At 34.3% G+C, this 18,901-nt stretch overlaps 1 protein-coding gene across 8 annotated transcripts in view; it reads right to left on the reverse strand.

Annotated features, from left to right (window-relative positions):
* The window catches only part of DCAF6 (DDB1 and CUL4 associated factor 6), a 165,299-nt gene that overhangs the window by 73,629 nt on the left and 72,769 nt on the right, over positions 1-18,901 (reverse strand). For all 8 annotated transcript variants that reach the window (XM_060091305.1, XM_060091308.1, XM_060091304.1 and 5 more), the window contains exons 7-10: positions 17,827-18,041; positions 10,778-10,871; positions 9,120-9,239; positions 7,483-7,749 (exon numbers count right to left, since the gene is read on the reverse strand). In XM_060091305.1, coding sequence (XP_059947288.1) covers positions 7,483-7,749; positions 9,120-9,239; positions 10,778-10,871; positions 17,827-18,041 — 696 coding nt within the window. The remainder of the gene's footprint in view (positions 1-7,482; positions 7,750-9,119; positions 9,240-10,777; positions 10,872-17,826; positions 18,042-18,901) is intronic.

Below are 18,901 nucleotides of genomic sequence, written 5' to 3' on the forward strand. Positions count from 1 at the left end.
TAATTGGGAGGAGGAAGAAAGATAATGAATGAGAAGGGGGCAAACGCAGGAATGATGTCCTTGAGTAGATCAAAGGAGGTGAATTACAGTGGATAAGAGGAGGGATTGGCTTTAGATAGGTGCATAAAAATGTCATCCACTCTAACCAAAGAGGAGGCAGAGTATATGAGCAGAGATTAGTTGTAGATTTGATGGAGGGAGCACATGGAATTTCTCTCACTGACACTGACAGCAAATTATACAAAACCAAATAACTTTCAGCCTCTTTTATATAGATTATAAGAGTGTAAAATTTGGTTTCTTGTTTCAGAATCAATCATGCCAGAGACACTAACCTTTTGTTACCATATCCCCATTTGTAAAGAATTTTATTCAATTGGCAGTTACGGTTTAACAATTCAAGTGTCATCACAGTCTCTCATTGCTAGTTCCTCCTAGAAAATTCTCCAGTACCAAGGAGGATAGTATTCATTAACAAATGAATTGTGATGCTCAATAGTATAGTGCCTTCTTTTTAGGTATATACATATCCCATCGTTACTGTCAGCATAGTAGTAACACTTTTAGCAACATAAAATAAAGCATTATTATGCAGCCATAAAGTTTGTCATTTTATACTTCAAAAGAAATTACCATAAAGAGAGAGATTACAGATATGTCAAGTCTTGCTAAGAAAACTGAAAAAAAGAATCACAAAAAATTCACCTAACTTCATGGTTGTTTCAAACCCTCTCTCTTGCACTGCCAAATGTTTTATGGGGATATGAGTCTCCATCCTAGACCCACTAGGTGATGTAGCAAATCAATAGCAGGCTCTAAATATAAGCAGTGGTGCTCTATTACTTGGAAAACTAAGATTTAGTTACAAAAAAAAAAGATTTAGTTATGATAATGTCATGAACCATTAATTCAATGCTCCCAGTGCTTTTCAAAGAAGAACTTGTTTGCTTACTTGAAGACTGTTTTATGTCTCCCCAACCAAGTTTAAAAAAAAAAAAAAAAAATTGAGGCTAGGGAAAGAAGTCATCACGCAGCTAACTAGGAAAGGCAAATATTGAATTAAAAATTCCAAGCAGAAATACCAGTCTAAACAAATAGTTCTGCTAGCAGTTTGAAGTATTAAAGGCACATAAGACACATACGCATTACATCTTTTTAAAAATGTATAAACAAACATATATAATTTGTAATATGAATAAATGCTTGGAGAACTAATTTTTGTTAACATTAGCCAAAATCGAAAGTGAATACACTGAATACCTTTGGGTTGAATTTTAAAAACAATAACAAAACAATTCTCAACAATGAGTCAGGAAGTGCTAATGGGAAATTTGTACTTTCATCTCCTGAAACTACTAACCTTGCTCTTCTTGTTTTTTTCTGAAAGACTCTAGGCTAGTCTCCCTAATGACAATTCCCACTGATGGAAAAGAACAATAAACTATAGCTGACCCAACAAAGGTCCATTTGGTTCTAACCTCAAGCCCTGCCTCTCTTCCAATACATAGGGTCTTTTGTCCTGGACACTGGATTATTTTTATATCTAATTTGGTGGTACTTTATCTGCTTGCTATCAACTGTCCCCCACTCCCAACTTGCTACTTTGTCCAGTTGATCCTTGTGTTTTTTTTCTCCTAGAACTGGTCACTCCTTTACTGACTTCCAAGTTCCTCTGATCTCTTCTTTAGTTTCCCCAAAGTGGAAGTCACTAACCTAATATTTCCACTTGTTTCTAATCTCTAAATTGCCTATATCTCATCTGACTAGATCCTGATCCCCTTTAAGGAAACTATAAACTGAATATCTGGGCTTTGAAAGGTTTGTTTTGCTATGCCATACAACAGAGTTCTTACTTCCCCAGGAATTTTTCTACAGAGCTCAATTCAGCTATAAAGATTATGAAAGGACCTAAATAAATGTATAAACCTGAGCAGACACAGTAATTTGTAAATAAGCAGGAATCCACGCATAAGCCATGAAACACTATCTTAAAAAAGTTCAATTCTCATGGTCTGAGTGGTCCATTAATTAGAAACACATGGATCCTTTAGGTGACTCACTTCTCAAGGTGAGCCCCCCAAACTGAGTTTTGTATGTACTGATATCCCCATCCAATCCAAAGAAACCACCTTCTCTTTCTTAAAGTAAGACCAAAGTAGGCAATTAAACTATAACACACTGGAATGACTGCCTCATTTAACACTCTCTCATTATAAGAAGCTCCTTACCATGGAAAAAAATTACAGATAACACACAAAATGAAGACATTTCTAGACTTAGTTTAAGAAACAACTAAGGGCTTCCCTGGTGGCACAGTGGTTGAGAGTCCACCTGCCGATGCAGGGGACACGGATTCGTGCCCCGGTCTGGGAAGATCCCACATGCTGTGGAGCGGATGGGCCCGTGAGCCATGGCCGCTGAGCCTGCACGTCCGGAGCCTGTGCTCCGCAACGGGAGAGGCCACAACAGTGAGAGGCCCACGTACCAAAAAAAAAAAAAAAAAGAAAAGAAACAACTAAAAGTGATGTCTGATAGGTATTACTAAGAAAGAAAAAAATATTTTATAGTTACTTTGAAGTACTTTTTATAAATAAAACTATGAAGATTTCATTTTAACCTATATAGTTTCAGCTCACAGTCATATCTATCTGGTTTTTAAATAGATAATCTTATAACCATATTTTCAAAGGCACAGTCTTTTGTTAAATATTCAAGAAAAGACCATGTATAACATAAGAATCAAAATGTTAGATTCTGAGTTATGCATATAGAATGTAGTTTCAAATGGTCTATGTGAATGAAAATAAAATTCAAGAATACAAAGGGTGAAGATGTCCAAATTAAAAAAAAAGATCTACCAACTGACTTCAAATTCCACTTTAGTATATTTTATCTTCCTAATTCAGCTACTATACCCAAAGCCAACTCTGTGGCTCCCCCTAGATACACAATTCTTCAGGTATGCATTTTATATATTCACCTTACTGTGGCTCCATTTTTTCTTCCTACCCATATTTCTGTCTTGATTTTATCATTTATCAAAATGATTTTTTTAAAGTATTTCCATAAAATATTTCTGGAACGAAGTAAGAAAAAATATCTATTCAGTCTTATGTGGTCTGGACAGCCAAGGGCAAATAATGGATCCAACAGCAATAAATGGCTGGATATCCATTCACAGCATCTTCCCTAGGTATCATAAAATTTATGAAGCCTACTGGAAACATCCAGAATGAATGAAATGGGACTGAAACTATAAAGACTATAATATAGCTAAATATTCTATATAGGTTATAGTAACTTAAAGATAACAGTCTTAACAGTATCGTCAAAGAGTGACTACTGTTTGGAAGAAAAAGAGGCTTACGTAGAACAAGATAAATAAAACCTCTGTCTTTATGAGAGCATTTTCTAATAAGAGAAAATAAGGCATAAACAAATGAATAAAAAATAAAATAATTACAAATTGTATAAGTACTTTTCAGGAAATAAATAGGGCTATATAAAAGAAAATAAAATTTTAGGGAGGATAGGAAAGGAAGATGAATCTAGCTAGGGTAGTTATCAAACACCTCCCTTGGGTGACATTTGAGCTGAGAACCAAAAAAAAAAGGAAGAGCTTCTCAGGTACAGAGATCAGTAAGTACAAAGACTCAGAATCCAAAAGAAAGAGGCAGAAGAAAACTTGGCACATTCAAGGAACTGAAAGAAAACCAGTACAGCTGGAGCGTAATGATCATTAGGAAGTGCAAATGTGGTATGAAATGAGGCTAGAGACAGGCAAGGGCCCAGCCATATAGGTTCTTTTAGGTCCACAGTAAGGAGTTTCAGTTTTTTCTCTTGTATTTATATTTATAAATGCAATTAGAAGTCTTTGAGGACTTTTAGACAACAAAACTATATAATCTGATTTCACATTTTAAGATACTCATACTGGCTGCTGCATGGAGAATAAATTATAAGGGAACAAAAGTAAATGAAGAGAGATCAATTAGTGGACAACAAATGATGTAAGATGGAAAGATGTAGAACATATTTTAGATACAGAACCAACAGAACTTGCTGATGGATTGGGTGTGGGACATGAAGGAAAGCAAGGAATCAGTAATTCACAGGCTATTAAAATAAGCACATGAGCAGTAGTTATAATTTACTAAGATATGAAATGACCAAGATGAAAGAGATTAGTGAGATGGGAAGGATAGGAGGATAAATTAAATTTCAGTTTGGACACATTAAACCTAAGATGTACAAAGATAACCAAAAAGAAGTCAAATAAGCAGTTGGACACAGGAGTCTATAACTCAGGGTAGAAAATCAGATTGTCAATATACATTTGGGAATCATCAACTTAGAGGAGATATTAAGTGCTATGGGAATTGATGCAATTAACCAGGGATAGAGTACATGTAGAGAAGAGAGCACAGACTAGGGGTTTTACTAAAATATTGAGAATTATAGAATAAGAAATATCAAAAATCGTTACTGAAAACCAGCCAGAGTTGCTAATAAGAGTAAGTAGGCAAAAGTGGTGTCATAGATGCCAAAAAAGGAAAGTGTTTCAAAAAAGAAGTGACAGACTATGTTAAATGCAACTGGATTAAAAAATCTACTAAGTACGAACAAAGAAGTATACTTTAAAACAGGCAAAATGGAAGTCACTGGTGACTTTGACAAAAAGTTTCAGTGGAAAAGGAGGTTAAAAGGCAGAGTGGAGTTGGTTGATAAATAAGTGGAAGATGGTAAGAAAATGGAGACAGTATATGTAAGCTATTCTTTTGAAGACTCTGATTATAAAAGGAGCAAAGACATGAGTCTGGAGGGGAATATGGGACAGTTAAGAGATATTTTTAAGATAGAAGATAATTATAGAGCATGTTTGAGGTGGAAAGGAAAAATTCAGTAGAAAAGGAATAATAAAGATGCAGGAGAAGGAGCAAAGTCCTTGAGAAGCTGGAAAGAGATGCACTGGCCAGCTTTTGTTAGGAGCAGATACACTTCTTCCCAAAATGGGACTGCTTCTGTCACAGACAATGTGAGTATAGATGCTGGAAAGTTGGGAGATTCAAAAGTAGGAAAGTGAACGCTTTTTTTCCCCACTGTGAATGAAAGAAGGTTATAAGCTAGGGGGTGGGATGAGGGTAAAGGGCGGTGCTAAAAGTTTGAGAGACATGAAGGTGTGAAATAGACATTCTGTCTAGGTGCTGAGCAACAGTGTTGGAAGACTGCTTTAACGCAGAGCGCCAATGAAATCTGTGGTCATGAATTTCTTCACTATCAGTGACTCAATTGTAGACTAAGAGAAGGCAAATAATTAGGTTCAGTCAGAGATGGAGTTTTGCCAGGCAAGTCTTCACATTCCCACTGTCCCTCTCCCTCAGTCCAGTAAAAGTGACAGAGGAAATGCAAGGGACCTGAATGAAAGATACAAACATTTACATAAAGAGGTATCCACAGCAAGGCAAGAAGCATATTTTTTGTTTTCTCCATCTCTATGCAAGGCAATAATAGAAATCATGGCTCTAGGATGATACTCCCACCTACAAGGATAATTCCTACTATCCACAAACCCATCTGGACTTAGAAGTGAATAAAAGATTGAGAAAAAAAAACATAAAGAGCATTAAGTCCTTATTGTTAAAATGCTAAACTCTGGGATTATGAAAGGCCTATTGTCAAAACAATCACAGACATAATCTTTAGATGTTACATCTAATATCAAATCATCTTCCTCAACAGCAATACTGTCTTGGTATCACGGAAATATTCCAATTTTCCATAGTTTAGTCAGCCAAAATTCTTTCCATAACCTACCAGTTAAAAGTATCTCCTATGTTTCTTTGAAAAATGTATAGACAAAAAGTGTCAAGTAATGTTCAATGTTGCTTGATCATCACAAAAATGTTTTTTTCTATTTCAATGATTCAATGAAATAGAAATAGTATTCAAGTATTTAATACTTACATCAAATATTAAAAAGAATTTAGTAATTTCAAATGTAGTATTAGAATGTGTTAAGTATCTATGACAAAAAGGAAAAATGAAATTCCATACTAAGTAGCTTACTCAGAAACGTGTTTAAGAAACAATTGGAATCAGTTAAGATTCAGTGGAACGTGAACATGAGATAGGGAATCTTCTTGCTAAGTTTTGACCAAACTTATAATTGATCAGAATCTTTAAGACTATTCCCAAGAATGCTATCACTTTAAAAAGCCTTGTTTTTACCAATTTTACCTGTTTTGAAAAGCAAACTTTTAAATGATTCTGTCCAGACTTCCTTAACCCTCCAAAATATTTTATTTTCCCATAACTTGAAATGCTGTATCAATTAGAATATGGAAAATCTAATTTCATAGCTCATCTTTAGGTTATTATTATAGGTAAATTGTACACAAGTGTTATTTAACAGCCACAGAATTGAGTCTGGCTTCTATTCCCATAGAAACTGAAAATGAATTACCAAAAATGGGATATACTGATAAAAGAGTGCTTAATTTAAAACACCCCATATTTGGTGATCTGGCATCAGATTTCAGAGAAGCAAGAATAAAGTGACAGCTTGGCAGTTAAGCTGTTAGGAATTTTTTTTTATAGGCTTTAGCTGAGCCCTGCCAGATGTATCCTTAGTCGCTAATATTTTTGATTATATATCGAGGAATATACTTCCTTAGAAAAACTCAAAGAAAAATATGAATGAACATCTTGTTGGTTATTATAATTACATGTATATATTTAAAATGTCAAGTAAACTACAGATATATCTGCTAAAGATTATTATGTAAACACGAGCACATTCCATAGCTGGGGGTGGGGTGAGGTGTTTGAACATGAGGAGTTGTAATATTGAGAGGAAAACACAATTTTAACAGAATTTAGAAGTTGATTTTTTTCACTAACATCAAATACCAAGAAGACAAGGATTTGATAAAATAATTTCTTCATGTAAATATAGGAGAAGTAATTCTTTTGGTAAATTGTATACATTGTTGACAAGAGACCACATAAAATTCATCATAAAGAATGTATTAAAAGTATGTCATGATTTGAGGAAAAATAATAAAAAAAACATAAATACAATGGATCTAATAATAATCAGGGCTATATTTTCACTATCACTTTAACACAGACAACCAAAAAAGCTTAAGAAAGATATTTTGGTCTATAATTGTCTATAAAAATAATTGTTAAGTCAAGTGCATTAAACTATGTCAAAACACTATCTGCTGGTACTTACATTTTTTAAAGAACTGTCTTGTGTAAACTGAAGATTCCTGCTATTTATTAAAATTCATGCAAGTGAGGCATACTTGAATTTTGTTTTTAAGTTACACATTCACACATTACATGTCATTTTGATCATTTATTCCAGCAAGAATAAGTTGATGTGATGTAGTATCTTTCAAAATAGCCCAAAAAGAAGTTTTCATTATCAGAAATCATCAGATGAACCACAGCCTATTTAAAGAGTAACATCCTCACCAGACTGATGATGTGTATGGTGTCCAGATGCCTCAAGAGACTGCCTTTGTTCACTGACTGGTGAAGACAGCAAAGAAGTAGAATGAGGGCTTTCTGTAGAAGATGATGCTGAATGAGCCTGAGCTGACATCGTAGAGGATGTAGAAGGTTGAAGAAACTGTTCAGCTGGAGTGTCTACTTCCATAGCAGTTTCATTTTCACCCACTTCCAAATCAGTACTTGATGGGACCGTAGGAAGAGTTGAAGCATCTGGCTGACTAGTTCCACCTTCAAAAAACACATCGTAATACAAATTCAAATACTAAATGCTTTCCAAAACCAACTACTCTAGAGATATGTTCAAGAAATACATGTGTGTGTGTGCACACACACACACACACACACACACAGAGAAACAGATTATTTCAGGATATCAAAAGCACCCACCAGGCTAATTAATAGGGGTAAAAAGTCTACCTATGGCACAATCTTGTTATAATAATCAACCCTTCAAGCAAAATGCTCAGTATGGTAGCTTGACTTACACAAAGCTAAATAACAGCTTGAAAGATTCCTATAAATAATGTCTAGTTCCTTAAGTTTGAAGATGATGATTCTGATTTAATATCTGGATAATAGGATAATGGACTTATATTAATGTATTTCTACTCTGTAACATAATGTCCTTGGTAAAATATTTAATAAAAAAATTTTATTAACAAGAGTAAAGGTACAAATAGGTCATAACAAGATTAAGTTCCTGATTCCCATTTCATTAGCAGTAACGTTTTAACCACTAAAATAACATGATGCAGTCATGATTTTAAAAGGCTTGAATGTCTACCATGTGTTGTGCTAGGCCTTGTGCTATCTGCAAAGGAATAATTAAGAATACTCAATAAACATTAAAAATGTCCTTGATTTTGCTTCAAATCTATATTATTAAAAGACAGATAGAATGAACTAATCAAGTTCATGTCTTGCAAGATCCAACTACTACAGAATATAAAAATTTTTCTTTTAATCATCTTGATTTCAATATTTCTTAGTTTAAATTTAAGCACAAATGTAATAACTCTTAAGCAAATCCACAGTCTAAGAAATTTTTTTAAGTTTGTATGCAGAATTTAACCAGAACCATTTATGGATGAAATTCAATAGAATTTTTCATTTTGGGACTTAAAACATTTAGGAGTTAACTTTCATACTCCTGGTTTTTGACAGAGATAAGTAACTTGCCAAAGACCACAAAGCTGGAAAGTAGTGAACCAAAATATGAAAACAGGTCGGCTAACACTAGAAACAGAAATTGACAGCCATTGTATATAACTAACCAAAAGAAGAAACTATTTAATTATATAAAACTTATCTAAAGAGTTTTATCTATATCCCTCCTCAGAGCACATACAAAAGTACTTACAATAGGGGATATCAGACTCTCTTACTTTTTCTGAGAAAAGCAAAAAATTAAGGCTAGGTCTAGAGGAGCAAATTATACCAAATACCCTTTGTTCTCTACTGCTCCACACAATACAATAAGAACCTTATGATTACTAAAGATATAAAACATGGTATACATTAGATGATATTAATAAAACTGACTCCAATAGATAGTTTTTTCAGGTTTTCTGGTAACTTTAATTAATAACAAAAATTACCTCTGGGTCGAGATCTTCCTCGTCCTCTATTGCTTTGTGCGACTTCACTTGCTTCTTCAAACCACCTTGATAACATGTCAGACATTCTCTGCATCAATGACACGTTGGGACTTTGCTCTCCTATGACAACACAGGTCTTATCAGTGGATTTAGGAATAGGTCAGGATCTTTCATTAATGCAAAAACCTTGATTTGAAGGCTTTAAAATGAAAGCAATTTTAAAAAATCAAATTGCCTAAATAAATTATATGAATGTATATATAAACCTATTAGGGCTATCATCACATTTTATAGTAAATGTTTACATGAATGACTCTCCATCTCTATTTTGAGTTCCTCAAGAACAGGACTTACATCTCCTACATGTTTGCCAATTCTTAAGTACTTCCACACTACCACCGCTACCCCAACCCACATCTTTAGTTCTAAGAGCAGACAGCTAGGAGGGGCTCATGAATTCTAAGCTGAACAGATTAAAAGAAAAGTTTGACCTCTCACTTAAATTTCCTTCAACTGAAGGTTTGCCCTCTCACTTAAATTTCCCTAAACTGAATTTATTTTTATCATCATTTACTGCAAATTCCACATAATTGAAATTAACGGAAACCAGAAAATTTTTTATTTATCTCTTTCCTCCCCTCTTGTCTCCCCTCAAATATACGAGTATTTTCTTAAGGACATTTTCAAATTAAGTATCACATCAAATTGAAACTGTGACAATTCTATTTTACAATCATATAATTTAAAATGGAAATCATTTGTTTTGAATTTTCTGTGAAAACAGAATTTATTTTATGCTTTATTACCTTTATATAATGTAGCTTTATATTTTAAAATATATTAAATAATACCAACAATAATATATTGGGAAATATGCTTTTGATCTTAAAAGATTTCAGAAATCATTAGAATAAGATTTTTGCTATAGATCCGTTTATTAAAATCACACACATTACTTCTATCCACTGTGCCCTGGTGGCACAGTGGATAAGACTCTGCACTCCCAATGTAGGGGGCCCGGGTTCAATCCCTGGTCAGGGAACTAGATCCCACACGCATGCCACAATTAAGAGTTCACATGCCACAATTAAGAGCTCGCATGCCACAACTAAGGAGCCTGCCTGCTGCAACTAAGACCCAGTGCAACCAAATAGATAAATAAATATTTTTTTAAAAAATTCTGTATCAAAAAAAGTGTGCCATCTTAACACTCCCAAAATAGTAGTTTCTTATGCTTATCAAAGGCATCTGATAGGAGGAAAAAACAATTTTTTTATGTGCTCTTATAAAACTCTCAGATTGGAAACTGGGAGTTTTCATTACTCTTTATATCAAATACCAAGGCAAAAATTACTATGTTTGATAATACCCAATGTTTTTTGTGGCAAAAGACATTCTTACACTTTCAGTGGGAATACAAAATAGTGCATACTTTTCAGAGGGTAATTTGATAACTATCAAAATTAAAATGTAATTATCCAGTGACCCACACATTCTACTTTTAGGAATTTATCCTAAGATACACTTGCACAAGTATGGTAAGATATGTATGAAGATGTTTGTTACAGCATCACTTATAATAGTGAAAAAATGGAAATGAGTTAAAATATTAATTTTTAAATACCATATTTTTTAAAAGCTGACCAAAGTATAGTTACCATCTCTTTCTCGTTCACTCTCAGGCCTTGCTCGGGGTCCAGTATCTGACCAATCACCACGAAGTCTCAAACGCTTAACTGGAGGCTGTCGTAACTAAAAGATGAGGAGAAAACTCACTTGTTCAATTCTTAAAGCACACTGTAAGTCTAATAGATTCTTTCCATCTTCTTACTTCCTTTACTGAGATGCTAATCAAACTATGAAAGATAGCCATACATATCCATTGATGTTGACAGCCTGTACTTATTATCTTCAACCTAAAGTTTGAATGCAACTTTAAAATCATGTAAATGTGATATCTAATCCTACCTGTATCACTTTCCAACTGACAAGAGGAAAGTTATCTAACTACAGTGAGCCTAAGTTTTCTACTATGGTGATATAGTCTAGGTAAAGTACCTAAATACCTAACTGGCAATAGAAGTAATCATTATTTTATTATTATTGTTGACAATTTGCTCTCTGGTTCTCCCTCAGTACCTATTCCAACCCTGCCTTGTTGCTCTCATTCTCAACTATTAACTTTTCCTCCTACTTCAGAGAAAATAAAGTCAGTTCTATAGAAATGACATTAATTTCCTCAGCTGCATTCTACAACTTACCTATATCTACTTCTTAATTCCTTCCAGTCTTTCTCAGGAGATGGATCACTTGTTTTGTTTAAGCTTAATCTCGATCTGTGCTTTTCATTTAATTCCTTGAACAATTATTCTCTCTATCCCTACATTCATCTCTTCTCTCCTGGTTCTTCCTCACAGTATGCTAAAGGTTCTTATCATTTTTAATAAACAGAACACCTCAATTTCATATTTCTATCCAGCTACACTCTTTTCTCATGCTTTCTGAAGCTTTACTGTCAAGCCTCTTTTAAAAAGTCTATATTCTGGGGGGAGGGATCAACTGGGAGACTGAGATTCACATATATACACTAATATGTATAAAATAGATAACTAATGAGAACCTGCTCTATAGCCCACGGAACTCTACTTCATTGTACAGTAGAAACTAACACAACATTGTAAAACAACTATATCCCAATTTTTAAAAATAAGTCTATATTCATTCTATTTTTATCTACCACTCCTCTCTCAATTCACTGACGTCAACCTTACATTCCCATTTTTCCACTGAATTCATTCTCACCAATATCACCAGTGAATGATCAATGACTAAGTTCACTGATCAATGATAAAATGATTAAAACAATTTCCAGGGCCTCCCTGGTGGCGCAAGTGGTTGAGAGTCCGCCTGCCGATGCGGGGGATACGGGTTCGTGCCCCGGTCTGGGAGGATCCCATATGCCGCGGAGCGGCTGGGCCCGTGAGCCATGGCCGCTGAGCCTGCGCGTCCGGAGCCTGCGCGTCCGGAGCCTGTGCTCCGCAGCGGGGGAGGCCACAGCAGTGAGAGGCCCGCATACCGCAAAAAAAAAAAAAAAAAAAAAAAACAATTTCCAATTCAAACAGCACCTTTCAGAGATTATTTTATTTGATGTCTATGGCATCTGACACTCTTAATCACTGCCTTTAACCATTATATTTTAACATCTTTTTATTGAGATATAATTCACATATCATAATATTTACCCTTTTAAAGTAGACAAATCAGTGGTGTATATTCACAAAGCTATGCAACTACTTGTATCACACTAATCCAGAACATTTTCATCACCGTAAAGAGAAACCCTATACCTATCAGCAATCATTCCCCACTTCTCCCTCTACTCACCTCCTGGCAACTACTAATCTACTTTCTGTCTCTATGGATATGCTTATTCTGGACACTTCATATAAGTGTAATAACATAATATGTGGCCTTTTGTGTATGACTTCTTTCACTTAGCATAATATTTTTCAAGGTTCATCCACGCTGCAGCATATATCAGTATTTCATTGCTTTTTATGGCTCAATAATATTCCACTTTTTGAATATACCACATTTTGTATATTCATTCACCAGTTGATGAACACTGAGTTCTTTCCACTTTTTGGCTACTGTGACTAATGCTGCTCTGAACATATGGGCAAGTTTTTACGGGGACCTGTTTTCAATTTTCTTGGGTATATATCTAGGAGGGAAATTGCCGAACCATATGATAACTTCTATACGTAACTTTTGAGGAACTGACAAACTGTTTTACAATACACCTGCACCATTTTATACTCCTACCAGCAATGTATGAGGGCTCCAATTTCTCCACATTTTCATCAACAACTGTCATTGACTTTTTTATTTTAACCAACCTAGTAAGTGTGAAGTGGTGCCTCACTGTGGTTTTGATTAGTGATGTTGAACATCTCTTTATGTGCTTAATGGTCATTTGTATACCTTCTTTGGAGAAATGTCTATTCAAATCCTTTACCAATTTTTTAATTTAGGATACTTGTCTTTTTATTGTTGAGTAGTAAGTGTTCTTTATATAACATATTCTGGATACTGGATTCTAAATCATAAACCAGATATGTGATTTGCAAACATTTTCTCCCATCCTGTGGGTCACTCCCTTTTATTTTTTCTAACATAACATTCATTGATTCTTTTTTCTTTCACGATTAAGCAGGTTTTAATAGAAATCTGGTGACAGCTTAGCTGTAAATTTTCTATTTGCTCCTGGAAACCATACATACCAAGCAACAAGGAAAATGGGGGGAAAAAAGTCTCCATCCTCAGCAAAGGAAACAGAAAAAAAAAAAAGACCACACAAAATCCATGTTATGTGTAAGTATGGTTAAAAGCAACTGAGAATAACAAAATCTGCAGAGGAAGTCACAAGTGTGACAAAGAATAATCAGAAGATTAGAGGATGCCTAGTGTGGTAGTTATCTAAAATCTCAGACAAATAATCATTTCCAGAAAGAGAGAGCCTTACCCTGTATATAAATTGTACTTAGAATTAAGAGCTCTGTTCCATGGTTACAAGAGAGAAATTTTTATATTATACAGGCAAAGAACTGATGTTATAACCTCAGCAACTATTTCTGGAACAAGATCTTCAAGTTAAAAACAGTCCTAAGTTTGATTTTTTGAGATATGCGAAATAACCTACTCAAGAATTCTGTAAATGATACGGCATTCATTCAATCAGTCATTCAATAAAAATTTTTTTAGCACCTTTCATGTGTCAGGTACTACTCTAGGTATTGGGGAAAGATCAATGTACAAAACATACAAAAATTCCCAATGTCACAGAGTTTATAGCATACATGAAATAAAAAAGTAAAATATACAGAGAAAATGGTAAGTGTTACAGAAAAAAATAAAGTATCAATAGAAAAGGGTGATAGGTAGTACCAGATAATTAAGGGTTACAATTTTAAATAATGTGGTAAGGTAGGATCTAACGGAGAAGGGAACATAGGAAAAGCCCTATAAGAAGTAAAGGAAAAAGAAATCCAGATATCTAGAGGAGATCATATCAGGCAAAATAAATGCAAAAGCCATAAGGTAGCTTAGCCTGTCTGAGTAAACAAGTAAGTAGATGTAGCTAGAGCAGAGTAAATAAAGGAGAGAGCAGTAGAAGTAACAAGAACCAGATGATATAAAATCTTGAAGCCACTGTAAGGACCTCAGTTTTGTTCTGAGTGAGGTGGGGAGCCTTTTGGAGTGTGGATGATCAGAACAGTGGCATGATTTGACTTATGTTTTAAAGGATTACTTTGACTACTGTGTAGCTAACTAAAGGATTGGAGGGGGTGGGTATGAAAGCAGGGACCTGGTAAGAAAACTACCATAATAATCTAGGAGGAGAGATGCTGATGACTTGGATTCGAGTATTAATAGTAGAGTGGGAAGCAGTACTACAGATTTTGGATACAGGTTTCCCCTACTATCTGAAAGCAGAATGTTCCTATGAAAACTTTCATAAGTCAAAAATGGAGTAAAATGAAGAAGCAATTACCTTAGGACACATCTTGCTAATGGATGCACAGAATAAATTGAGATAACAGCACAGATGCTCAAAGACACAACTCAATGCTACGACAGCTTGAGGCTGAGACAGAGACACAATTCAAAGCTATGGCAGTTTGATGCTGACACGTCGAGTATAGTTCACTGGGAAGGAGCTTGGTGATGCCACTTGCTGCTCAGGATGCACACTGCAAACAAACGCCAAATGCCATTTTCGCTTTTCCCCTTTTTTTTGTAAAAGCAAAAATCCTCTTTGGATTTTTTAGTTAGTGAAAGCAAGTACTAAGCAGGTCTCTAGTAAAAGCAAAGTATATAGAAGCAAACATTCAAAAAGCAGGGGATACATGCAATTCTTTTAGGGATAAATGATGGGGACCAGGAGAAAATGAGAGATTGGCTTCAACAAAGCAGCACAATAATGTGCTAGGTAGGTGGGGGAAATGTCAAAAAGATATGAGAGAAAAACAAAAAGAAAGAAAAGACAATAAAAAGGAAAAAGGAATACCAAAATAAAGGAAAATGAGAAGTGGAAAAAATTTGAATAAGACAAAAGAATATGCTAAATAAAGAAGGGGAACAGAAATTCCCTGGCAGTCCAGTGGTTAGGACTCTGAGCTTTCACTGCCAGAGGCCTGGGTTCAATCCCTGGTCGGGGAACTAAGAGCCAGCAAGCCGAGAGGCGTGGCCAAAACAAAAAGGGGCGGGGGTGAAAGACAAATTATTAGAGGACAAAGGAAATAATATAGGAAATAAAAAGAGACCCCTACAAGTTAAGAAAATATAAAAATATGAAAACATAAGAAAAAAATCATATATTAAACTTTTATTCATACTTTAAAACCCTGCTCAAGTGTTTCTTACATTCCCAGTCAAAAACAATTATTCCCTCTTTTGGTCTACTTATATAGAACATAATACTTACATACAATTCTATTATTTTAAGTTTCACACATTTATTTATAAACTTTATTCCTTTATAAATTTATTTATTTATTTGTAAACTCCTGAATGAGAGATCATGTCTTTGTTACAGTCATCCCTGATTTTCTAAAGTTTAGTATAGTATGCAGTATAGTAGCCACCCAGTAAATATTTGGTGAGCTGAGACGAGTTTGTCTGAACATTACTGTCAAGGATTTAGCATAAAACACTGAAAGAAAAGATGGCAAGATTAAGAGGAGGACAGGTTGTTAATTTCTTTTTCTATATAGACCTGTGAATTATTTCATTTATTACAATAAGGATAATTTATTTTTTAAATTTTAATTCATTTTCAGAATTATTTTTCTTAATTTAGTTAATTCAAGAAAGAATACTGAGAAAAACATGTTCAAAAAAACCAACTGTTCATGATTAAGCCTCTTTCACTCTGATTATATAAACATCTTTAGGCTAAGTATTCTATGGGATAAGAGCTGGTTGGCTCACTTAAAATGTTTCTGCATTTCCAACTCTTTCGTTCTGTAACAGTCACAAGGTATGACTGTAACTCTACTGAAGCACATTATCTCAAGAGGAAATTACATAGCAACAACAAAATGACAGAGCAGATTTAACATTTTCAATCAGACCAATAAACTCAAAAATTGTTTCATAAGCCATCATACCCTCTTCTTCACCAATTTCCTAATTCACTTAAACACAGTGCCAAATTTAAAATCCCAAAAACACATGTATAAAGTAATCTTGATTTTTTTCTAATTTTATAGCTCTCTCAACCTGCAACTATAAGAACTGGATTTAGTTTTGCATCTCATAGGAATTACAAAATTGTTATTGTTCTTTAGTACCTTTAAAATGTATTCATTAAGAAGAGGTGGACCAATACCTAAAGTCACTGATAATTAATAAAAAGCAATGGTTAATTTCAAAAGATGTTTATAATCCAAAGAATAGAGTGATTAAACACAGGACACTGTAGGGACCTCCCTAGTGGCACAGTGGATAAGACTCTGCACTGCCAATGCAGGGGGCCCAGGTTTGATCCCTGGTCAACTAGATCCCACATGCATGCTGCAACTAAGAGTTTGCATGCCACAACTAAGGAGCCTGTGTGCCTCAATTAAGGAGCCCATGAGCCGCAACTAAGGAGCCCACGTGCCGCAATTAAGGAGACCTGGAGGCGCAACTAAGAGCCGGTGCAACCAAATTAAAAGAACAAAAACAACCATAGGACATTGTAAAATAAAAAAGCCAAAGTGAAAAATGTGGGGAAAGAAGCTTAACAAGGTTAAAACAAAAATTTTTCTACTGCTGTGTATTGTCAAAGATATACTATTTCTGGCTTTTGCTTTTCATAAATAAGAAAAATGATTTAGTATTTTACAGTCATTTTAGGAAAAGTAGTTCTTTCACCTAGTCTCCAATACATAATATATATCTATATTTATATCTAGAAATTGATAAAGAGGGTATCTACAGATATAGATATATAGAGATATATATATAATGTAATGTGTAAACTTCTAAAAGACTAAATGTTTATATTCATGCACCAATAGGAGTTTCAACTATTACCATTCACTATTTATATGAGGACTGCAATCCCCTCCTCTCCCAATTCTGTGTATGTGTTGTGTTGTGTGTGTATGTGCAGACACTTTAACTTACCTTTTTCTCACTCACTCATATGGGTCATTGTTTTACAAAATGTACCTAGAGATAATATTACATGTCACTAATTCATACTGTGAAAGAGGCAGAATCAGGAGAAGACAGGAAGGACTGCTATCAACATATGAATAGTAAACATTGTTGCATGAATATAATCATTTAGTCTCTTGGAAGTTTATACATCACATTTATTTATTATTTTAATTGCCTCTTCTGCAACTGTCAGAACTGTTCATCTTTCTTGCCTGCTGCTGTGCATCCATAAACTTGGAAAAACATTTTGCTATTAAATATTTTCTCTGTAAAAATACTTTTACAATATTTTCGCCTACTGCGTTATCCTTATTTATTACTCCCATTCTTTCAGGCGTGTTTTCATGTCTTTGCTCCTTAGACTGTAAATGCCATGAAAATTAGCTCTATTTTTTGAAGCCCTTCAGGCCCTAGGAGTTACTGAATTAATGCTCCAGGTGTTAGTGAATTAATGTTTTCTGAATTCAATAAAGAACATGGTTTTGAGTAAACTTACCTCTTCTCTTCTCTCTTCTGCAGAAGGAGTTTTAAGTTCTCGTGCTGTATCATCTTTTGGGTCAAAAAGATATATGTAATCTGAAGAGTAACTAACAAGAATCTCTTGACCATCTTCACTGTAACACAGAGATGTCACCCTGCAGGACTTGTTATTAAGATGGGAAGGGATAAAACGGGCAACCATTCCAGTAGTTCCTCGACCTGCATAATTCCCTAAATTAAAAAAAAGGAATTGTTTAAACTTCAGAATATTTTTCAAGAAAAACACTTGAAAAACTCTTAATCTGAATTATGAGATATGTGATTTAATGTAGCAATATAAATCCAAGCTATCATATTTTATTTCTGGAAAAGACTCTTTAATCATCAGTCAAATTTTGTAACAAAATAAAAATGAATATAGTATAAAGGTTACATATCTTCCAAAAAGAATTCATGATTTTCTAGAATTCCAGATTACATCAATGTTTTATTGGAAATATGAGTTATTTAATCAATTTTATATTGTGATTACAGTCACACTAAATCATCTCTTAAAAATTCCCCAAATTAAGATAATATAATTTTTATAATATAAATCGGAAAGCTGATATTTACTAGCAAACTAGATAAGACAGTACAGTATCTTTTTAATATGATTTACCTTTTACTTTATGTCATTAAAAGATTTTTGATTGCCATGAAATTCTCCTCTTATAAGATAACAGAGTGGGAATACCACTCTAATTTTAATTAATTTTGGTGGTCATCAACATAATGCAATACAATAGGGAGAGGTACAACTGGCACTTTGTGCTCTGCAGACCCAGGAATGCTAAATTCTAAGAATCCCACAAAGCTGTATTATCCTGCCCTGCCCAAAATTTCAATCATGTCCCATCTGTTGAGAAATGATAACTGAGCCTACAGTTCCATATATTACTTCTATTCCCCCTAAACATGCATGTCCAAATAGACAAGACTCCTCAATCACAGTTCAAGAAAGAAAAAAGATCCCATCTGGTTTTCCCATTTCAGTAATCTATGTCCATTTTCACTGGACATAAACTGACACTGAGATCAACATTGTTAAT

The sequence above is a fragment of the Mesoplodon densirostris genome, chromosome 2 (assembly GCF_025265405.1).
Source record: "Mesoplodon densirostris isolate mMesDen1 chromosome 2, mMesDen1 primary haplotype, whole genome shotgun sequence".
Lineage (NCBI taxonomy): Eukaryota > Metazoa > Chordata > Mammalia > Artiodactyla > Ziphiidae > Mesoplodon > Mesoplodon densirostris.